The sequence below is a fragment of the Tinamus guttatus genome, unplaced genomic scaffold (assembly GCF_059628265.1).
Source record: "Tinamus guttatus ecotype Peru unplaced genomic scaffold, ASM5962826v1 Tinamus_guttatus_pri_ptg000150l, whole genome shotgun sequence".
NCBI classification, from domain to species: domain Eukaryota; kingdom Metazoa; phylum Chordata; class Aves; order Tinamiformes; family Tinamidae; genus Tinamus; species Tinamus guttatus.
In genome coordinates, this window is record NW_028288684.1 from 9756700 (window position 1) to 9776813 (window position 20114).

A 20114-nucleotide genomic window follows, 5' to 3' on the forward strand; every position below is an offset into this window, starting at 1 on the left:
TGCTGTAAGTTGTATTTTCTTGCTGTTAAAACTTTGAAATCATTTAATACAAAACAGAACAAAACAAAATTATATTTACATACCTGTCTTGATTTTTCACTTCCAGAGGAGGAGCAGGACCCTTGGCTTGTCCAAGTGGATCAAATAAAGAACCTGCAAAAATTACAAAATTGGGAAAATTGGGAAAGAGTATCTTCCTATGGCAGTTGGCGATTTCTACAAATCCTACCTCTTGCAGATGCTTTAGTGTAACCTGCAGCATGAACTGCAGTCATTGGTCGAGCAACCCCATCCTTAGATAAAAGGAAAGAAATATTAAAGTTCCTAAAAGGATATTTTGTGAACAAAGGCATCAATTAGATATTACAAAACTTTAAATGCAATGAAAAGATTATTAACACCTTGATAAATTGACCAGTACTTATCTCAAATGTTTTACATATCTGTCTACAAAATAGGAGTGCCTACAGAAGATATAATGTGTAAGTCTTATATACATTCAGAATAATTAATTCATTTTCTTCCCCTGCACAGGCAAATATATTTGTTACTGTGGTCTGTTTCTAATAACATTAACTTATATTTTGCATTTTTCTCTCATTTTTAGACATTCTTTTCAGGAATGGTTGATCTTGAGATCAACCATTGAGAGTGCACCGCATCTTACTGTCTGTCACACTGGTTCAGAAATCAGAATTTTGTGGGTTTCTTTTCTTATTCTTTTTAGTGACAGTACAGTTTGAGAATCCTATGAAATTATGGTTCAGAATCTTTTACTTGATCTAAGAAAAAAGTAGCACAAATAAAGCGAAAATTTGTTCTTATTACCAGACAATTCCTCCCAACACAAGACCCACCACATGACAACTTATTTAACAATCTTGACTCCTACCTGGGCCTATACAGAGGAATAGACAGCGAGTGTAGACATATTTTACATTAAACCATGTGTTTAACAGAAAGAAACCAAAACTTTATATATAAAAAATATACTTCTTGCTAAAGCATATTAGAAAACCAGGGAAAATAGAATCTACCTCTCTTCCTGTTTAAAGAAAAGTTATTCATTGCATATCGATAAGTATTAAGAAACACTTGAGATGTGCTACATCCTATTGTGTGCTCAAACAAAACTTTCACAGAACAAAATCCTCACACTTTTTCACAGTAGTGGTTTTGAAAAACAAAGTACAAGCTAAAACGGAGTATTTTTATTTCAATTATTTTAAAATATTTGTATTAAAAATATCCAAAAATGTCAGAAAACGTCATCACTCTGAGACCAGATAAAATGTAAATATTAAACCTTCACCTGTACAGCTCCTGTCATGGGTCTTCCCATAGATGAAGTCAATGGTGCCTTTGACTAGCAAAACAAAAAATAATGCGATTAACTCTACCGTTCACAAAGCATTACAAGTGTGTAAGACTTTTCACCATTGAGTTTTAAGGCCCAATCTTATGCTCACAGAAGTTCATAGTAGAATTCCTATTATTAATAGATCTTCAATATAACTGTTTTTTCAATTTTTAAAAAATTTCTCAGGCAGTTCAGTTAATACAAATTCACGAAAACTGTTTTTTAGTTAAAACATAAAAGTCTTCAATGTAAAATTAAATAAAGTATTAAATTTTAATAGTTTAAATTTAAATGATTGAATTACTATCAAAAAAAAAAAAAAAAAAAAAACAGAACAAGTAAATTTCATGCAAAAGATACTGCAGTAAGATTCCGAGTACAGCTGACACAAGATTAAAAACTAAGAGCAATATATTTTTAATTAGATTTTTGGTGAATTCTACAATTCAACAATTTTGGTGAATTCTGTCTTGATCCAAAAGCATGCTCTTACAAACTGAACAATAAATATAGTCTACTGGCAGAAAATGTTATCATAAAAGGAGATCATTTCATGCAAAGGCTTAATGCTATTTATATTTAAGTCAAACATCTCACTGTATTTGAGAATATAACAGCAAACAAAACTTACCCCAAATGCAGTAGGCACAGGTCTTGAAGCTGATGTACCTGGAATTTTGGCTGTCATCTGAGCGAAAAAAAGAGAGAAAAAGCAAAAGCCACCACGTGTTATTAGACTACATAAGAAGACTAATAACTCTAAAGTGAATTCCTAGAAATAATAGTGCTTACAAATTGATATAAGGAGTATTATTGCAGAACCATATTGATCTGTGAATAAGGAACAGTAACCAGAACAGTTACAGCTCTTCTCTAGACACAAAGATATATATGCAAAGTAAATGTACATGCTAACTTTATATTTGTTTTGAAAATATATACAAGATTTAAGCTGCAGCAAATGAATGTAAATTCTGTGAAAATGGAGGAAAAAAATAATCAGAAAAAAGCAAAGGCTACTTTGTAATTCAGGCTTGCTAGTTCCTTATCATTAGGAGGATTATCTGCCAAGACTAGCAGCTCTATGAATAGAATATTAAACAGAAAGTCCTTCTAGAACCTCGTTTTGCTCTTTAATCAGCCTTCAACTCATTTGCTCAAACACGAATATATTTTTCCTGACAAAATTCCTTGCTAGACTAATTTCACAAATTAATAAAAGTTGTGCTCTGCTTATTTTCTACTTATTTTTCATGAAAATAAAGCTTTTTTTTGCACGTTTTTTGCATGTTAGCAGTAGACAACACCAAAAAAAGACAAGAAATACGCAAGCCTAGAGAAAGCAAACCCTAGAGCTAGAACTCCAGAGAACTTTTAAAATATACTTACAGGAGGTCTTCTACCATGACTTGTTTTCACTGCTTGTTGAAAAGCTACATCATTTTCCAAATCCTGAAAAAAAGAGAAAAAGAAATAAACCAAACAATCCTCTACCGCCACAAAACGCAGCACCCAAAGCCACAATTCCACAACATAAGGAGTACTGAAAACAGATAGGCAAACGGTAAGTACTCTTCAAAAACATTTGACTTGGAGATTATCAAATGATAGGTTGTACTGCAAATAAGTAACTACATTATTTGCACTATCTCTTTCACTTTGAGTTGCAGAATGACTGAGGTTGGATGGGACCTCTGGAGATCATCTAGTCCAACCCCCCTGCTCACGCAGGGGCACCTAGAGCACATGGCACAGGATCATGTCCAGGTGGGTTTGGAAGATCTCCAGAGAAGGAGACTCCACAACCTGTGGACAACCTATTTCTGCGCTCAGTCACCCTCACAGTCAAGACAAGTTTCATTTATCTCTTGTACTGGGGAGCCCAGAACTGCACCCAATACTCCAGGTGGAGCCTCACCAGAGCTGAGCAGAGGGGCAGGATCCCCTCCTTCAACCTGCTGGCAACGCTCCTCCTCACGCAGCCATGATCCCATTGGCCTTCTTGGCCACGAGGGCACATTGCTGCCTCATGGTCACCCTGTTGTCCACCAGGACTCCCAGGTCCTTCTCCACAGAGCTGCTTTCCAGCAGTCAAACCTCAGCCTGCCCTGCTGTCAGTGGTTATATCTCTATAGCTGCAAGACCCTGTACTTGCTTTTGCTGAATTTCACGAGGTTCCCCCTGCCCAGCTCTCCTGCCTGCCCAGGTCTCCTTGAGCAACAGCACAACCCTCTGGAGTTTATGTATGCCATATTCATATATTGAAAGCTTCATGTATTTCTCGCTAAATGAAGGAAAAAAATGACTTTAAAGCAGCAGTATACTTGCATGTAAGTACAGCTACATATTCTTGTTTTGTATTTAAAAAGTAATCCTATTCACTGAGCAGGGGGAAGAGCAAATATTTTACCTCTGTATCAAAGGTGGGATTATAATCATTGTATCCAGAATAAAGATCATCTTCATCAGCTTCTGGAGCCAAGTGCACATTCTGCATCATTTTTATCTGTGAAAAATATTAAACATCCCCAATATTACCTCAGCATTATTATATATGCCTTAAAAATGTAAAATATAGATAATAACAAGGTTTATAAATTCAAAAAAGCTCCGATTTAATTTTAGTTTACATTATCTGTCTTTGATATTAAGAAAACATAAATACTCAAAAAAGCTAGGATTTTATTGATATTAAATGGCACCACTCCATAGGACCAGGCTGACAGGCACCTACACCTTTGTTGTGACAAACTTTTAACACTCCTTTTAAACAGACATAGTCATCATTACAAGCAAATGATCCTTACAAGTAATTACAGTATTCAGAACAGTACTTTTATATTCCCAGATAATTCAGATTTGAGAAAGTTCCTGTATAGTCTTAAATTTGATTTTTTTCTTATTTGGGCCATAGCACCCAACAACAGGTATCACTTTTAGCACCAAATGAGGCTTCACCTCTGTCTTGATACCCGCATGACTGCAAATATTCTCTCTTTGCAGAATTCTTTACATAAGTCTGGCAGTTCTGCTGAAGCAATGCTTAAAAATCTGGAATTAAAGACGCCTGCTTTTCAGCATCTTTCTTCAGAGATACTAAGGATGTCTAATACCGGTCGCATTCACACTGCGGCCTCTTCCTCGCTGGAGGCACCGACCGACGCTCCGAGCCCAGCCCGCTGCCCCGCCTCGCGGCCTGCTCCCCGCCCGCTCACCCACCTCCCTCTCGCACCAAGGCCCGGTACGGGAATGGCGGGGAGGCCGCCCGGCCCCGGGGCCTCCTCACGCTCTCGGCCACGGTCCCGACCCGCGTTGCCAAGAGGGGCACCTAGCGACGCGATCCCCTAATGCCCCGCGCCTGGTTGCTAGGATACAGGAGCGTGGCCGCCCCTGAGCATGCGCGCCGCGGGGCGGGGAGCATGCGCAGAGCGGGCCGCGAAGCCTTTGCCCTCGCGTGGGCATCGCGGGCTCGCCCGGCGCGCCCTGCTCTCCGCGGGCGCCTCTTCCCAGGCCTCAGCCTCGGGGTTAATAAAAAGCCAACCCTCCCCCAGTATCTAAAATTAAACAGCCACAAAGTTTCTAAAATTAAACAGCCACAGAACTCTGCCATCCCCAAAGCCTCACTGGTGGCGGTGGCGGTGAGTGGCACAAATCCCCCAAAACCTCCAAACCCCCCTTCAGACAAAAACTACCCCTTTGAGCTCTTCGGGGCATTTTTTTTCCCCCAATGAATCAGTGTGGGTCACTGAAACCAGGGCTAAATGTGAAGTGAATTTGACTTCTTTCTGATTGTTCTAGGACTTGCTCTGACCTGATCCCACAAACATTTTTACATACACTTATGAACAGATATGTTTTCTGGGTTAGGAGAAACATGTTCCCAAAGGGGGAGCCTGTGTGCATTAAAAAATATGTCGTTGTCGTATGGGGGAAGTACAAACAAGGGTTGCTTCTCTCTGTGCTTTCCTCATCTGTCCAAAGGGTAACCCAAAACTAGAGCAATGTGAGACTCACTGGGTGCTCAACAGCATCACCTGGTGTCTCAGGGACTAGTGGTCACATAAACTGAGAAATCACCCAAAACCGCCAAGTCTCCCCACCCAAAAGTGAATAAAGATTTTCACCTGCCATAATCTCTTAAGCTGTACTAAAAACAAACAAACAAACCCTCCCAAAGTCTTCAAAGAAGAAGAAGAAGAAAAGACAATTCGATAAATTCAATCATTCTGCCATTTTTACTGCTTTCTCTTGGCAGGTTCTTTCTTTCTCTGGCAGGTTCTCCAGCTGATGAGCAAGTCATCGCACTCTGCAGTGATCCATAACTATAAGGAAAAAAAGGAGAACAGAGGAGAGATCTCTGAACTCTATAATATTTTTGAGAGATAAAAGAGCTCTCTAAGCCCAATTGCAACCTGTCCCCACTGCCCTTTGCTAATAGCATAAGAAAGCTACAAAGCCGCTGCATGGTACATAGTTGCTCAGAATACTCTTTGCATGATCAGGTTTTATGAGCGTTATGCAAAGTCAGGGCTTTTTGCTGCTCACCTTCTTGCAGCTTCAAAGTTCTTTCATAAGAGATAAGGCACAGTGAATATGAGTGAAAGGTCTTTCTCCTCCAGCTCCCAACAAGGGAAGCAAAGACAACAAAATCGTATTAACACATTATCACTTCTTGCATTAACTTGTTCAGGTTCCATGCATGAACCACTTTCATACTGAAAGTTTAGACTTGACACTTTTGGACATATAATATTATACCTGGAATTTCTGGAATCACAGAATCATTATGGTTGGAAAATACCTGCAAGATAATCAAGCCTATCCCCACTCTGCCTGTTAAACCATGTCCCTAAGCACCTTATCTACAGTGTTTCTTGAACACTGCCAGCAGTGACTCCACCGCTTCCTTGCACAGCCTGTTCCAATGCTTGACCACTCTTTCCATGTAGAAATGTTTCATAACAAGTATTTTGCAGAGTAACACACCCTAGCTGGGCAAGTTTTTAAGGTGAATTGCCTGTTGTAAATGATAAGCTTCGGCATAAATAAATAAATAAACACACACACACTTTCCTATTTTCTGCCAGTGATCCCTCGTATAAATTTAAACCTATGGCTTTTAGATTATCTGTGTTCTCAGACACATTGAGACTGAGGCAGGAGATGCATAATGGGGAAAGAACTTGTCCACATCCAGGACTTGCGTATAGTGGTGTGGAACGTATTTTGGTCCAATTATTTGGGGCACTGGAGGGAAGGAGGCCATGCTAAGGAGTCAGGGCATCTATATCTATCCTTGTAAACAATACAGTGCCAGTATGATGACCATATTATGTCAGTATTATGGCAATAATGTTGCCATAATACTTTCATGTTTTATCATAATATTTTCATGTTATGAAGCTCTCTTACCCTCCAAAATATGAGTGGACACACTGAAAACAGCTATAAGGAATGGTCCCTGGCTGCGGTTAACTCCTAAACCACATTGGAAATTGTTTGGAAGAATGAAAATTACCTAATGCGGTGGTTGGGTTATTTTAACAATTTCATAGACAGCTGATTGCAGTGCCTGGACCCAGGCCTTGGCACAGCTACGTATACCCACATTGCCCGAGTGGCTTGGAAATACCTCCTGGTCCACCTCGCTTCTGCTTTTGAAATCCTCCCAACAACCTTGAGTCCCAACAGGCCTTTCCTGTGCTTTTAGAAGGTGGATCAATCTACAAATGGTTTTATGTGCTATGAAGTATATGATAAATAGACATTAATGTATGAAGATTTAACCCGGAAATATTAGGCTCTTCTGTGACAACACTGGACCTTTCTCACTAGGTTTAAGAAGAGCTAATTCCAGATTGTGCTACAGGAAAAACCTATGTGATGCAATTGTCTTTACTGGAAAGCAGTAAATAGCCTAACCAAATTCCCAAGCACTTCAGGTGAAAATCACTTTTCTCACCTTTCTGATTTTCATTCTTGCCCTGAATCAGTCCTCCGCCTTCAGTCAAATTAGCTGTTTGTACAACTGAAACAAAGTGAAAAATTGATCAGATTTTTGTCCAGTTATTCTTCAAGATCCAGTTTATTCTGTGAAAATGTAATAGCAGTTTGAGGAGACCTGAAACTGTGCTTTTTAACAGGAGAACTTTCCCTGGCTTTCAAAGCATGGTGAGCAGTATCTTTTTGCAAGTAAGGAGTCAAGCTGTTCCAGCTACTGAGTTGGTTTCAGGGGTTGCTGGCCACAGCTGGCTCGTCATAGTGATTGCGTGTACCTTACCCTTGCTCTTTTAGTTTAACTGCTTGTTTTATAAGCCCCTAATATGCTTTTAGAAAATGGTCTGGATTAAAAAAATAATGCTCCCATTAAAAACTTTGAAGAGTGAGTAATTTTCTAGTATTGAATTTTGGACTGATGAAGTGTTCAGAAGTTTTGCAGTGTCATGCAGACATTTCAGCTTATCTACTGGGGCAGTAAAGCTGCATTTAACAGCATTCCTCTTGAAAAGAAGAGATCATCTCAGTACACCTCTAAAAGACTGCTGAGGGGGAAAAATAATATTATTAAAATTATAACCTTCTCAATACTTAACCTTTCAAATAGTTATTTTTTTAGCTAAAAATTTAGAAGTGTTTAATGGTAATTAAAGGTAATGCTAATTCAATTTATTTAAATGGCAATTAACTAAAAAAAGGCTTCAAATGAAACTCTTTTTCTTCTCTACTTGTAATTTAAGAGTTCAGCTGGTTAGTGGGCTTATGTATTTCACCAGTACCAACAGTTAACTACGGCATGTTACTTTCCTCTGTTATCAAAAGTAGTACCAGTGTAGGTATTATAATCTTTTTTCCAGTTTTCAAAAAACAAAAGTTTCCAAAAACAACTATTTCTAAAAAGCTCTAAAAAGGGAAAATAACATAATTCTGCTCTAATTCACAATCTACTCTCTATGAAGACAGATAAATCAATTACATACAATATAACAAAATATAAGAAGTGCATTATGAATAACAAATATATTGCAGTGTGAAAGGCATTTACAACTGGCAAATCTATCTTCTTAAGGGGTATTTTCAACACTAATATATATAATTCCATCCACTTTTGCTAAATCATATTTTTGCCTAGTTCTTGTAATATCTATTTTATTAATATGTACATGTTAATTCCTGCAGAAAGCTGCTTTGGGAATCACCTTTTTCAGTAATATTGGTAATATTTTCACCAGATCATTTCCACTGTGAATGACTATCTGAATAAACTGCACAAGTCATGGACATAATTAAAATCAGTTGTAAATGCAGCAGAATTGTAATGTAATTGCTAGCTATAATTGCATTATGCAAACCATTAGCTTCAACTCTACAAAACAGACACAAAAATTATTATACTCAATTAAATGCCACCACATTTGAACCCATTGTGTTTTTTGAACCAGTAATATAACGTCAGCAGCAATGTACCATAGTATTTTATATCTAAGATGTACTTTTGGATTGCTCTGGTGAGCAAGTAACTTATTAAAATAATATTTTGCATTTAATATTTAACAATGATGAACTATGCCTCTGTTTTCATCCCATGCCAAAAGCTGGGGTAAGAACATATTGTATTTTAGAAACGCGTGATTCTTGCATTGCCTGCAAGGGGCCCCATGTCTGCAGCTCCTTCCCACGCCCCCTTCCTGCTGCTCGCAGGAAACTCTGGCGATTTCTCTTTGGCCAAACTACACTCTTTTACACGGTTCTGCTCCTCCCCTTGCCGTAAATCCTCCTTCTCTCCGCAGCCAATAGCAGGTGTCACCTGCACACGTGGGCTGGTGGACATGGACACCCAAGCCATGGAGGAGTCAACTTTGCAGCTCCCAAAAAAACAAGCCAGGTCTACTCTGGCTGCTGCTGGACATTGAAGATTATATAGGCTGGTGAGTGCGTATTTGCTTCACTCAGGCCTCTTCTGTTGACAATATGAACCCCACTTTTCTTTCCCTTATGAAGCCCAGAATGTTGCAAAGTTTGGGAGTTCTTGGCTTAAGGTTTCTGCCCTTGTCATAGGAGGTGCAGGAGAGGGAAGAGTGAGTCTCTGTCCCTCACTCTCTTTTCTTTTTTTAATATCTTGTTTTCTTTCACTTGACCTACATTTCTGAGAAGTTAATTCTCTATATTTCTTCTTCTTGCAAACCTCTTTTTTTTTTTCCTGACTTCTTCTGATCTGTTATTTCCTTAGCAATTGAGAATCTACTGTCTCAGTCATCAGAAACAGTAGGGAATATGTGTACCATAAAACGCAAGAAGTTCTGACTCCATGTGAGGAAGAACTGCTTTCCTGTGAGGCTGACAGAGCCCTGGAACAGGCTGCCCAGAAAGGCTGTGGAGTCTCCTTCTCTGGAGATCTTCCAAACCCGCCTGGATGCCACCCTGTGCCACGTGCTCTAGGTGTCCCTGCTGGAGCAGGAGGGTTGGACTAGATGATCTCTAGAGGTCCCTTCCAACCTCAACCATTCTGTGATTCTGTGATTATGTGAAGGTCAGACAAGACTGAAATTACTGATAAGACTTTACAAACGGTGGTGATAGTCCCTTTGTTCTTAAAACCATATTTCCCAAGCCTAGAAGAAATTAGGTTTATATTCTAGAGACTTTTTAAAGTAAAAATTTATACAAAAAAGAGGTATCCATTGCTTCAATTATGCTTTGATTAAATTTACATAAATGACATACTAAAGGAAATAAATTTTACTAAATTTATGAACGCAAAAATTTAATTTTAATTGTGTTCATAATACATGCAGTGCTATTTTGAGTTACTCTTCAGAGAAGCAAAACTGGTATGTGCTGCATCACAAAATAATACTTTCTATGTGAGTTAGCAGCAGAACTAGTGAATCCTGAATTCCTGCACATTGGTGTCCCACTTTCTTCTATCTCCTTGTTGGTTCCACCTGCATTTTGTAACTGCTGGTAGGTGTCAGGTCACGTGTGGTGACTGGGCGGGTTAAGGTTGTGAGGTTAAGGTGGTAGCAGTTTGGTTTTCTATCCACAGCATGATGACTAGTGTTCATGAAACCATCAGGAATTTAGTGTTTTTGAGATCTCTAGGTCTTTGTTAGGTGTTGCTGAAATTAGCAAAGCACTGGTGAGGGAATGGACACACAAAAGGATTATATAGATGCTCCATTTTTTTTCTTGGAAACCAGGAAAAAAATAACCCAGAGATCCATTCTACTTTTTCCTGAGCAGTCCTGAAATAAATATATTAAAATTTTAACTGATTTTTAGTGAAAGCCAGAAACACAAGAAAACTTAGAATAAAAATATCTGATAGTTCCGTTATAGAAGTTATAGAATCTTCAATAACAAATATTCATTTTATAATGTTAACTTTTGCTTCTTTTCAGGAGTATCTGGAATAAGATTACATATCCAGAAACTACCCAGAACTGGGGGAAAAAAAAAATGTAGTGCAGGACTCTAAGAGGAACAAGATACTACAGCTTAATGAAATATGTTGACCTTTATAAAGTCACATGTTTTCACAATTTCTTAAGACATTTGGACAAAAGGTCAACAAAGATATGTTATTTATTCTTAATGCGAGAAGAAAGTTTTTTTTCCAATAATAATAAAGCAAAAAAAAAAAAAAGGTTTTGAGTTGGGGGCTTTGCTTTGGAATTCCTTTGTCTCCTCATGGAGAAATGGAGAGCAATGGAATTTGTCGTGTTCTGGATCTTTTCCGGGCAAAGTGTGATATGGGATGGGATGACGTTTGCTTCTCCAAAGAAGGCTCTAGACGCCAAGTCCCGCACGCCCTCACAGGTGTCCGGGTTTCTCTGGGAATCATCCCAGGACACCTCAGCGGGGCCACCCCAATAGAGGCGCCTCAACAGGGGCCTCTCGACGGGGCCACCTCAGCGCGGCCACCTCCGCGCCGGCGGAGCGGCCGCTGAGGGGCGTGCCGGGCAGCCAATGGGAGCGCCCGTCGCAGGAGCCAATGGGGGCGGCCGTGACATCGCGGCGGCGGCGGCGGGAGCGCGCGCCGGGAGGTCGTTGCCGCGGCGCCCTCGCGTCCCGCCGGTGCCGCCATGGAGCCGCCGCGCGTCGCCGTGGTCGGCAGGTAACGGCGCCGCCTCCGCGCGGAAGGAGCGCGGCGGCCCCGCGGGGCTCGCGCGGGAGCTGCGGCCTGCGGCCATAGCGCGGGGCGCGTCGCCGCCGGGTGTCGCCGAGAGGTGTTAACCGAGGGCAACCGGGGAGTCCCGGGCGCCCGAGCTTGTCGCTTCCGCACCGGGAAGCTCCCGGGAGGAGGTGGATCTGGGAGAAGGGAGCGTCGCTTAGGGGTCTAGATAAGATCTACCAAAATCCGGGACCTCCTGCTGCCCTTGGTTCGTTGCGAGGTGCTGCTTTAGGTTGGCCCCCGAGGGCTCTGCCGTGTTGTGCAATGTGGGTGCTTCCTCTACAGTAATTGCAGACAGCCCTTCACTGCTTCCCTATGTTCTTTATGTGAGTGGAAAAAAACAGCGGAGGGATCTGAGTCCGGCTTTGGGACATGCCAGTGTCTGAGATGTGTGTGAGTGAGCTGTGCTTCCTCCTCTCTTTAAGCTGAAACTCCTGAACAATAATTTTAAAGGACAAAAGTTCCGTGAGGCAATAACCTACCTGCGCTTGCCAGCGTTGCTTAGCCTTAGGCAGCAACAAGTTTTATCTGACACCATTGAGGTCTGGAGACACGTGTCCCGCTGCCGTCATGTGACAGTGACAGATCTCGGTGCTACCGAGCGCCCCTCTGCCGTGGAGGCGTCGGGAGAGGCGGCCCCGCGGTGCTGCGGCCTGCGAGGGCCGGCCTGGGCGAGCGGAGAGCGGCCTGGGCGAGCAGAGAGTCCTGCCCCGGCGGCGGCCAACGCTTCAGCACCGAACCCAGCGTGCCAGAAAGAGCCCTGCTGGGATCAAAATACCAAGATCGTGTTGCAGTATCGGTGTTGTGCGAGCTAGAATAGTTGGCTGTCTTTCATTGCCTTATTTTGTACATTCGATAATTTGAAAGAAAACCTAATAATCTCAAAACATACCAAAACAAAAGAATCTTTTTTTTTCATTTTTCAAACACTGAATTAAGGAAGCTTGCTGTCCACTTAGCAACACTAAATGCAAAGGTTCACTAAGTGTTTTTTGTCTCATATTTCCACTGATTCCTGCTGTTTCCTGTGTTTCCTGTTTCATTCTATTTTTGTTCTGTATTCATTTCTTATAATCTAAGTGCTGAACTTGTTCCTGTTTTCTTCTCTTCCTTTTCTGATCTGGTCTGTTGCTTGTCTGCTGTAAAGCTAACTAAGTTAAAATGTGCATTGTTTTGAGAGACATGAGGAAATTACTGGCTCCTTTAAGTTTCTTCCTTACATTTCTGGATAATGCGCTATAGGTGGCAAGACTTCACCAAAAGATGGCACCCCACCATGTGGCCCCCAGGATGGTAGGGTGCCTCATCTAAAAGTAAGGGTGATGCTAGACCTGGATGGGTGCAAAAGTAGCCCCAAAGCCAAGTTTTTCACATTCCTAGGGTATGGCCAGAATTGCAGTGGACCTGCAAGTGAAGTAGCTGGACCTTTGTTCCTGCAATCATCTCTGAAGGTTCCCAAGCTGTTGGACCATTGGACTGCTGTCAGTCTTCATGCCTTGAAATTAACAAATGAGTCTGCCAAAAATACTTTTTGGTATGATTCCATAAACTGACTACAGGACAGAATTACAGGTGGGGGAGAGACTGATACTTGTGTCCAAGGTCCAAAAGTAGCAGTTCTTGCTCTTTCAAATTCTACTGTTCTTTTTTTTTCCTTTTTTTTTCTCATTATCTTTTCCCCAACTCTGAGAAGTTGCTGTAGAGTTAGCAAAAGGGCATATAACTAGTAGCGAGTCTTTTTTTTCCTCTGTAACCGAATTGTTCATCAAAATAGCGAGCAGAGTCCAAATTCTATTTTTACTTTCTGCTTCTTCATTAATTGGCTAACATTGATTTCTTTTTCAGTGGACTGATTGGTCGCAGCTGGGCTATGATGTTTGCTGCTGCAGGCTTCGAAGTGAAACTTTATGATATTGTGCAACAGCAGATAACAGGCGCACTGGAAAACATTCGGTAGGTCACCTGACTTGCAATAACTGGCACTGAAATAAATCTGTGGGATTTCTGTAATTAAGGATGAAGAACCATGTCTTGTTGTTTGAAGGAAGTTCTGTTAAGATCAGAAAAACTATGTTCCCAGATCTCTAGATCATGTTTTCAAGAACACTTTAAATAATTTTATAGGTAGTGATTTAAGAGCTTGGTTTCAAATTCTTGTAATAATGTGTAACACAATTAGACTATCAATAGACTATGATTAAAATACACAAGCATAAAGGTTTTTGTGTAGAAGGACAACAAAATCTCATTCAAAATGGAAGAAGACTAATATTGGTTGCTAAGGAGCCCCACTACAATTAACAGTATTCTCTATAGCTGAAAAAATAATGTTATTTGGGTTGGAGAAGAAGAGGATATTAGTTCTACTAAAGATACAAGTGCTGATCAGTTGAAGTAGAGTCCTGGAATCTGCTTTATAAGGAGCAGAGTTGGGGTCTTGAATGTATTGGTGTGAGCCAGTTTGCTCATAGTCCTAGTTCTTTGCCCTGTGGCACTACGGCTAAAGCCTCGTGCTCCAGGTAGGCGATGGAGCTCCGAGTTAAGTCCTGCCCTGCGCCAAGCTACAGGGCCCACAAAGGCCTTGTCTGTTCAGTAACTCTGACTAGCTCTTTTCCAGGTATTTCTCTAACCTTCTTTTGAACCCATTGGTTCCTCGCCAAAGGACTTTGTGTTCTACAGGTTTACTACTCACTCCCATAGGAGCGAGTTCCTTTTGCGTGTTTTGAACCTGGCTCCCCACTTGGCTTCTAGTTTTAGGACAGTAAGATGCTGAATGGTAAAAAAGGTGAACAGCCATCTCCCAGAAAACTTTCCCTGCCCCCTCCATCTTCCCCCAGCTTCTGTTTCTGGGAAGGCTTTAGTCAAATTTAACATCTTTGTTGCTAAGCCTAAATAGCACTAAATAGCAGACACTTTTGGTTTTGCAGAATTGCTTTCATGGTTGAGAGATTTAGATTATTTGTAGGAAAATAAGAAAAAATAGGGTTGATCACTGTACCTACTTATGCAGACTGCAGAACTTTCTAAAGCAGAGTGAGGACTTTAGCTTTACAAGGCTTTTGGCTTGGAAAAGAAAAGCATAAAATGGCATGTGATGGTGGGGAAGTATTTCGATGTGTCACTGAATGCTGCATATGCTGGCCCATAGGCGTTCAAGGAAGGCATTTGCCTTAACTCAACTTACAATTAAGCTATACGTCTTGGCTGTTGTAAGATCTTAGTTAACATGTCTAGTTTCGGAGGAACATAGGTTTTGTGACAGGAACAAGATGTGCTGTTTCTTCAACTTAATGATTATGTCTGTCAAAATACCCTTGAACTTGAGCTCTTCTCCCCCTGCACACTGACTTTGTAGTGCAAAGTCTGCTATAAGTCCATGTGTTTTACTGATATGATATTGATTTACTGTGTAAGAGCTAGAGCTTGAATAGAAATGATCACTGTGCAGGGTTACTCTTCTTTTGAAGTAGAGGGAATCCCTCGCCAGAGAGCAGCAGAGGAGCATCCATTGAAGCTGCCTGACAAAGCCCCTTGGTAGCTACTTCTCTGTGAACTAGCTGGGATTTGTTTTCCTTTGTCTCTTCAAATCCTTAATGCTTTTAGGGAAGTTCTTGGAATTAACATCTCAATAGATTTAGTATTCAAAGGAGCTTTGTTTCACTCTCATTTGCAATTCATGCTCTTAGTGTATTATTTTTATGTTCAGAAGTAGGGTACAGAGAGGACCTTTTTTAACAAAGAAAAAGGTGAATTTGAATAGTGAACAAGGGTCACTTTATTTCAAACTGAGTAGGAATGAAACATAAGTATTATGTGATTGACTCTTAGTATATTAACTTTTATAAATCCAGAACAATAAGTTACAAAACCGAGTTTCAAAAGGGTGTTTAAGGGTTCTTTAAGCTAATGAACTCAACGCTTGCCGGTGTACCGGGAGCAGACATGTGTGGTCCTGCTGGAAGACTGAGCTTGCGACTGGAAGGGAATTATGTTGATAATGACAGTCTGCATGAATCACTGTGGAAAATCTCAAATGTACTCTGGTTCTTCCAATGTCTGCTTGGGGTCAAAAGGAAAACAAGCGGAAATACTTACCAAGTTGCCACAAAACCAGTAGACCAGCTAAGCAGAGGAAATGAGTGGGTTTGCTAATGCCTGACTTGGTGTGATAGATTTACTACCTACTTAATTTTTTACAGGTACATGTCAATTTGTGCCTTGGCACAGCAACAGCATATTGGATTGAACTGGATATACCAGCAGCATTATTAACCAGGGTCTGTTCTAATGGAACAAACTATTATTTTTCTCTCTTTTGTTGAAGACAGAAATTAATAAACAGTTTTATGCCACACCTGGTCTCTCAAAAACCTAAGTAACTTGCCTTGGAAAATGTAACTTTTCCTATCCGTTATGCTGTGTTCTAAGTGCGACTGATTTTGCTTTGAAAATAAGATTACTAAACTTAGAAATTATGAGAACTAGAAGAACAAGTAATGCCTCATTCCTGAAAGTAACCCTAATTCATACTATATGTATTACATACATATTTACGATTTAGTGTATGCTCTACCTACCATAAAAAACTTGCAAAACTTTTTGAAATGTCTAGGCTCTTTAAAATACTTCCATAATTATGCTGCTGGTAAGGATTGCTAAATACAGTGGAAACATGATATTTTGCAGCACCTCAAACCCTGTGTTCAGTTTTGGGCCCCTCACTACAAGAAGGACTTTGAGGTGCTGGAGCGAGTTCAAAGAAGGCAGCAAAGCTGGTGAAGGGGCTGGAGCAGAAACCTTAGGAGAAGCGGCCGGAGGAGCTGGGATTATTCAGTCTGGAGAAGAGGAAGCTCCGGGGAGACCTTGTCGCTCTCTACAGCTGCCTGAAAAGAGATTGTAGTGAGGTGGGGGTCAGTCTCTTCTCCAGAATAACTACCAATGGGACAAGAGGAAATGGCCTCAAACTGTGCCAGGGGAGGTTCAGGTTAGATTCAAGTTAGATATTAGGAAGAACTTCCTCATGGAAAGAGTGGTCAAGCATTGGAACAGGCTGCCCAGGGAAGTGGTGGAGTCACCATCCCTTTCAGAGTTGAAGAAACGTGTACATGAGGCACTTAGGGACATGGTTTAGCAGGCATGGTGGGGATGGGCCTATGGTTGGACTTGATGATCTTGAAGGTCTTTTCCAACCATAGTGGAGTATGATTCTAGGTGGGTTGCTGATTGCTTTACTACCCTTTTACTATCCAGTCCTTTTAACATGCTCCTTCACCCCTAGATACTGCAGCTTTAGAACAAAGTATATATGAAGGAGTAGATAGAGTGTCTGAGGCTTGCTCCATGGAGGGATCAGAGTAATCCTAGAATAGCAGTTCTCTGCAGGCACCTTCTCACTGGGGAAGAAATCAGTTCCCGAGCTCTTCCAAGAAAGTGAAGGGCACTGGACAGGGCCCCCACCGTGACAGAAGTAATAACTGCAGGTCTGTGGTTCAGAAGAGTCTAAAAGACTTCGGTGACTCCTGAGATTTTAAGGAGTGTGTCTGTGTTTTAAGAGGTGCTTTGGGGCTTGTTGGCTTGCTTGCTTGCTGGCAGTAGGTCAAACGCTCATACTCTCTGTGCCCCAGGCTGTTTCTGAGCTAGCCAGGTCTCAAAGCTGTACAGCCAAGTCCCTGCAGGCATTGTAAGTGCTCCTTTCCCTTTTAATCATTTCTCCCTGCTGTAATAATAATGGGATGCATGGAAATCCCTATGCCTCAGGGTTGAAATTTGGGGCTGGTGATTATTTTTTACCGGCCCAGATACCCTCTCATTTATCAGGAGTTAGTAGATAGCAAGCTGGTACCATGACCTTAGGAGACTGTTAGTCAAATCCTTCAAGTTGTGCCCATGACCAAATTCCAGGCTGAGGCTCTTGTGGGGGGTCCCAACAGCTGGGGTGGCCCCAACATTAGTGTTCAGCCTTTGGGACAATGATCTTGAAGTCTCTGTTGTCACTAAAATAGCCATCCAGCAGAGGTCAGTAGTGTATTGCTCTATAAACCGGCATATTATCTGCCTTAAAGTATGATAAAGTGTCAGGGGAAGCACCTTCCTTTGCCTACACTTTTCTGGCAAACCAATACCCTAAATAGAATATAAGGAGGATTTAGTGTTTGTAAGATTAGAAATTTTTTTGTGGAACAGAGCAACTAAAGAGGCAATAAAACTCTATTAGTGGAGAGGACCAAAAAATAATTTCCTGAGAGGCAAGGCCAAAACTGAAGAAATGCACTATTTATGTTTCCTGTTGGATGGACTTAAATAACTAGATTTCTGATAGAAAGCAGAAATGTCATCCTTGGCAGAGAAGGAAGAGAATAGAACAGGAGGCAGATACTGAGAATTTCTGAAGGAGCTTGTGGGAGAAAAGCAAAAGCCACATTATAGTCTGTCACTAGCCTTTTTAAAGCCATCCACTGGCTATTGTGGATGGTGCAAGTTTCAGGGGCTGGGGAGGATGAAGCAGGTGTGATAGCACACAGCAAGTGAACAAAATTTCACCTGGTTCTTCTAAGAAGAGAGTAATTCTGTTGTGGTGGTCTTTTCAAGTAAAAATTATTTGTTAAAACTAGTATTTTGCTAGAAGATGCTGGATTTAAGCAAGTGCACCTGGGAAATGGACTTCTGAGGAACTGATAGTCAAGACCTCCTGGGTTCTTGGTTTCCTACCATCTCATCTCAAAAAACATGAAGGATCAGAAGTCGGGATGCTGCAGACCCCATTTCCTTTAGAGATGTGGCACTAGTTGCCTTTAATGAGCTGTAACTCTTAGAGGGAACTTTTGCCCAGCAAGTTATACCTTTGCAACTTAGAAAATAGACCTGAAGCTTCCTGGTTCTTATCACTTCTCATGAAGCCAGAAATGTGGGCTTTTTAGCCATCGATTGGTGTATTATCAAGGAGACAAATGAGGAAGTGAACCAGAAACTTGATAGATTTCCTGCTGTGGTTTCTGTGGCACTGCCTGGAGGAGGCTGTGTTTGGACACATATCTTTCCCTGAGATATTCTTAAACAAAAATGTTGCTAGAAGGCAATATCTGACTAGTTTAGCTTAGGCTGTGAAAGGACTTTTATCTATTTATTAAACCATAAATGCATAGTCAGAAAATGGGCAGAAAGCTATTAACAAAAGTCTTTGCTTGAGTTTTGATATGCATAGATTGATAGATTTTAGGACAAGCTAGCATTCCTAAGGAGTTCCAGGGAAGCAAATGTGACAGAACCAAGCAGTCTCTGAAATGACTGTGACTTAGGGTCTCATTCTTCAGCTAAGAGTGACTTGAGCCTTTTCAAAGCTGTTGTCCAATGTAAACAGTACAGTACCTGGCTATTTACCCTGATAGGGTAGGCCAAAAGTGAAGTAATCCACTTACATAAGTAATCCACAATAACTATAACAATAACTATAGTAATTTGAAACAGTTAGCATGATGGTCAGTTATGTTAATCATGGGATTTTTGGTGCTTTTCACAAAAGTTAGTAAAAAACATGGTCAATGGTTAGCTGTGATTGTTATAAAACAAAATTGTTAGAGCTTGATGTCCAGAAACGGTTAGCTACAACAGCAGCACCTTGAAGAGGAAAAAATTAATGCTTTTAGGAGTTAGCCTTTAGGAAACAAAAATAAGTGCATGTATGCTGTCTTGGAATACACAGTGTTACCTTTACTTATTTCAGATAGAGCTTCAGCTGTTATTTTCAGGATATTAAACACAAATCCAATACAAATGTATTGGTACAACGGTACTTTTCTCTTCTGGCTATTGTGCTAATCCAGGAGTCTTTTTGATTATTCCTAAGTATCCACCATGACCACCTTATACTGATGTTAGTGGGGTTGCTCTAGGGTAAGATACTGGTGTCAGAAAAATATACTAGGAACCTGGCTTGTTCACTGGGAAACAAATGTTCCTTTTTCCACTACTTCGAGTAGAAAAGAGAGCCACAAAGCAACCTGCAAACTGCAGGTGCCTAAGACCTCTTTATAAAGCTCTGGTAAAACTAGTAGAGCCTGTAAGTGTATGTGCTGTCTTAGACACAGCACAATTACATTGACTACTGAAATAAAATCGTAATTTTCAGGAAGTTGGTGGTTAAGTTAGCTGAGCCATGAGTTCAAGCTGAAGACCTGAGGGCCTGGTGTGTCACTGCTGAAGTTTGACTTGTTTCTGTTTGATTTAGTAGGAACTGAATCATCTTTAAATTCTATCCTTCTCTTCTGTAAGCTTTATCTTTGATGACTTCAGTAGACTGCAGTCTAAATATCTCAGGCTGAGTTGCTCTTTAGGGACTGGGGAGAAATAGGTACGTAGGTACTTCTACCATACTATGAGGTGGGTTGCATACTTGGATGCCTAAGAAGGATGGGGCAAATGCATTTGAAATGCATGTACGTGTTGACAGGTGAGGTCAGATGAATCCCATTCATTTTGCTCAGGAAATCTGGAGGAGAAAGCTTAATATTTTTATTGGATCTATGGATTCGATACTGCGTAGAATAACAGAGTAGTTGAAGTTGGAAGGGGCTTTTACAGATCATG

General features: G+C 40.9%; 2 protein-coding genes across 2 annotated transcripts in view; one reads left to right on the forward strand and one right to left on the reverse strand.

Annotated features, from left to right (window-relative positions):
• IFT88 (intraflagellar transport 88) overlaps positions 1-5970 on the reverse strand; it is a 42878-nt gene extending 36908 nt beyond the window's left edge. The window contains exons 1-7 of the mRNA XM_088522235.1: positions 5906-5970; positions 3771-3866; positions 2750-2812; positions 1992-2048; positions 1313-1366; positions 230-293; positions 84-153 (exon numbers count right to left, since the gene is read on the reverse strand). Of these exons, the coding sequence (XP_088378361.1) occupies positions 84-153; positions 230-293; positions 1313-1366; positions 1992-2048; positions 2750-2812; positions 3771-3860 (398 nt within the window). The 5' untranslated portion in view covers positions 3861-3866; positions 5906-5970. The remainder of the gene's footprint in view (positions 1-83; positions 154-229; positions 294-1312; positions 1367-1991; positions 2049-2749; positions 2813-3770; positions 3867-5905) is intronic.
• A 5458-nt stretch (positions 5971-11428) lies between these two features.
• CRYL1 (crystallin lambda 1) overlaps positions 11429-20114 on the forward strand; it is a 50907-nt gene continuing 42221 nt past the window's right edge. The window contains exons 1-2 of the mRNA XM_088522285.1: positions 11429-11474; positions 13377-13484. Of these exons, the coding sequence (XP_088378411.1) occupies positions 11443-11474; positions 13377-13484 (140 nt within the window). The 5' untranslated portion in view covers positions 11429-11442. The remainder of the gene's footprint in view (positions 11475-13376; positions 13485-20114) is intronic.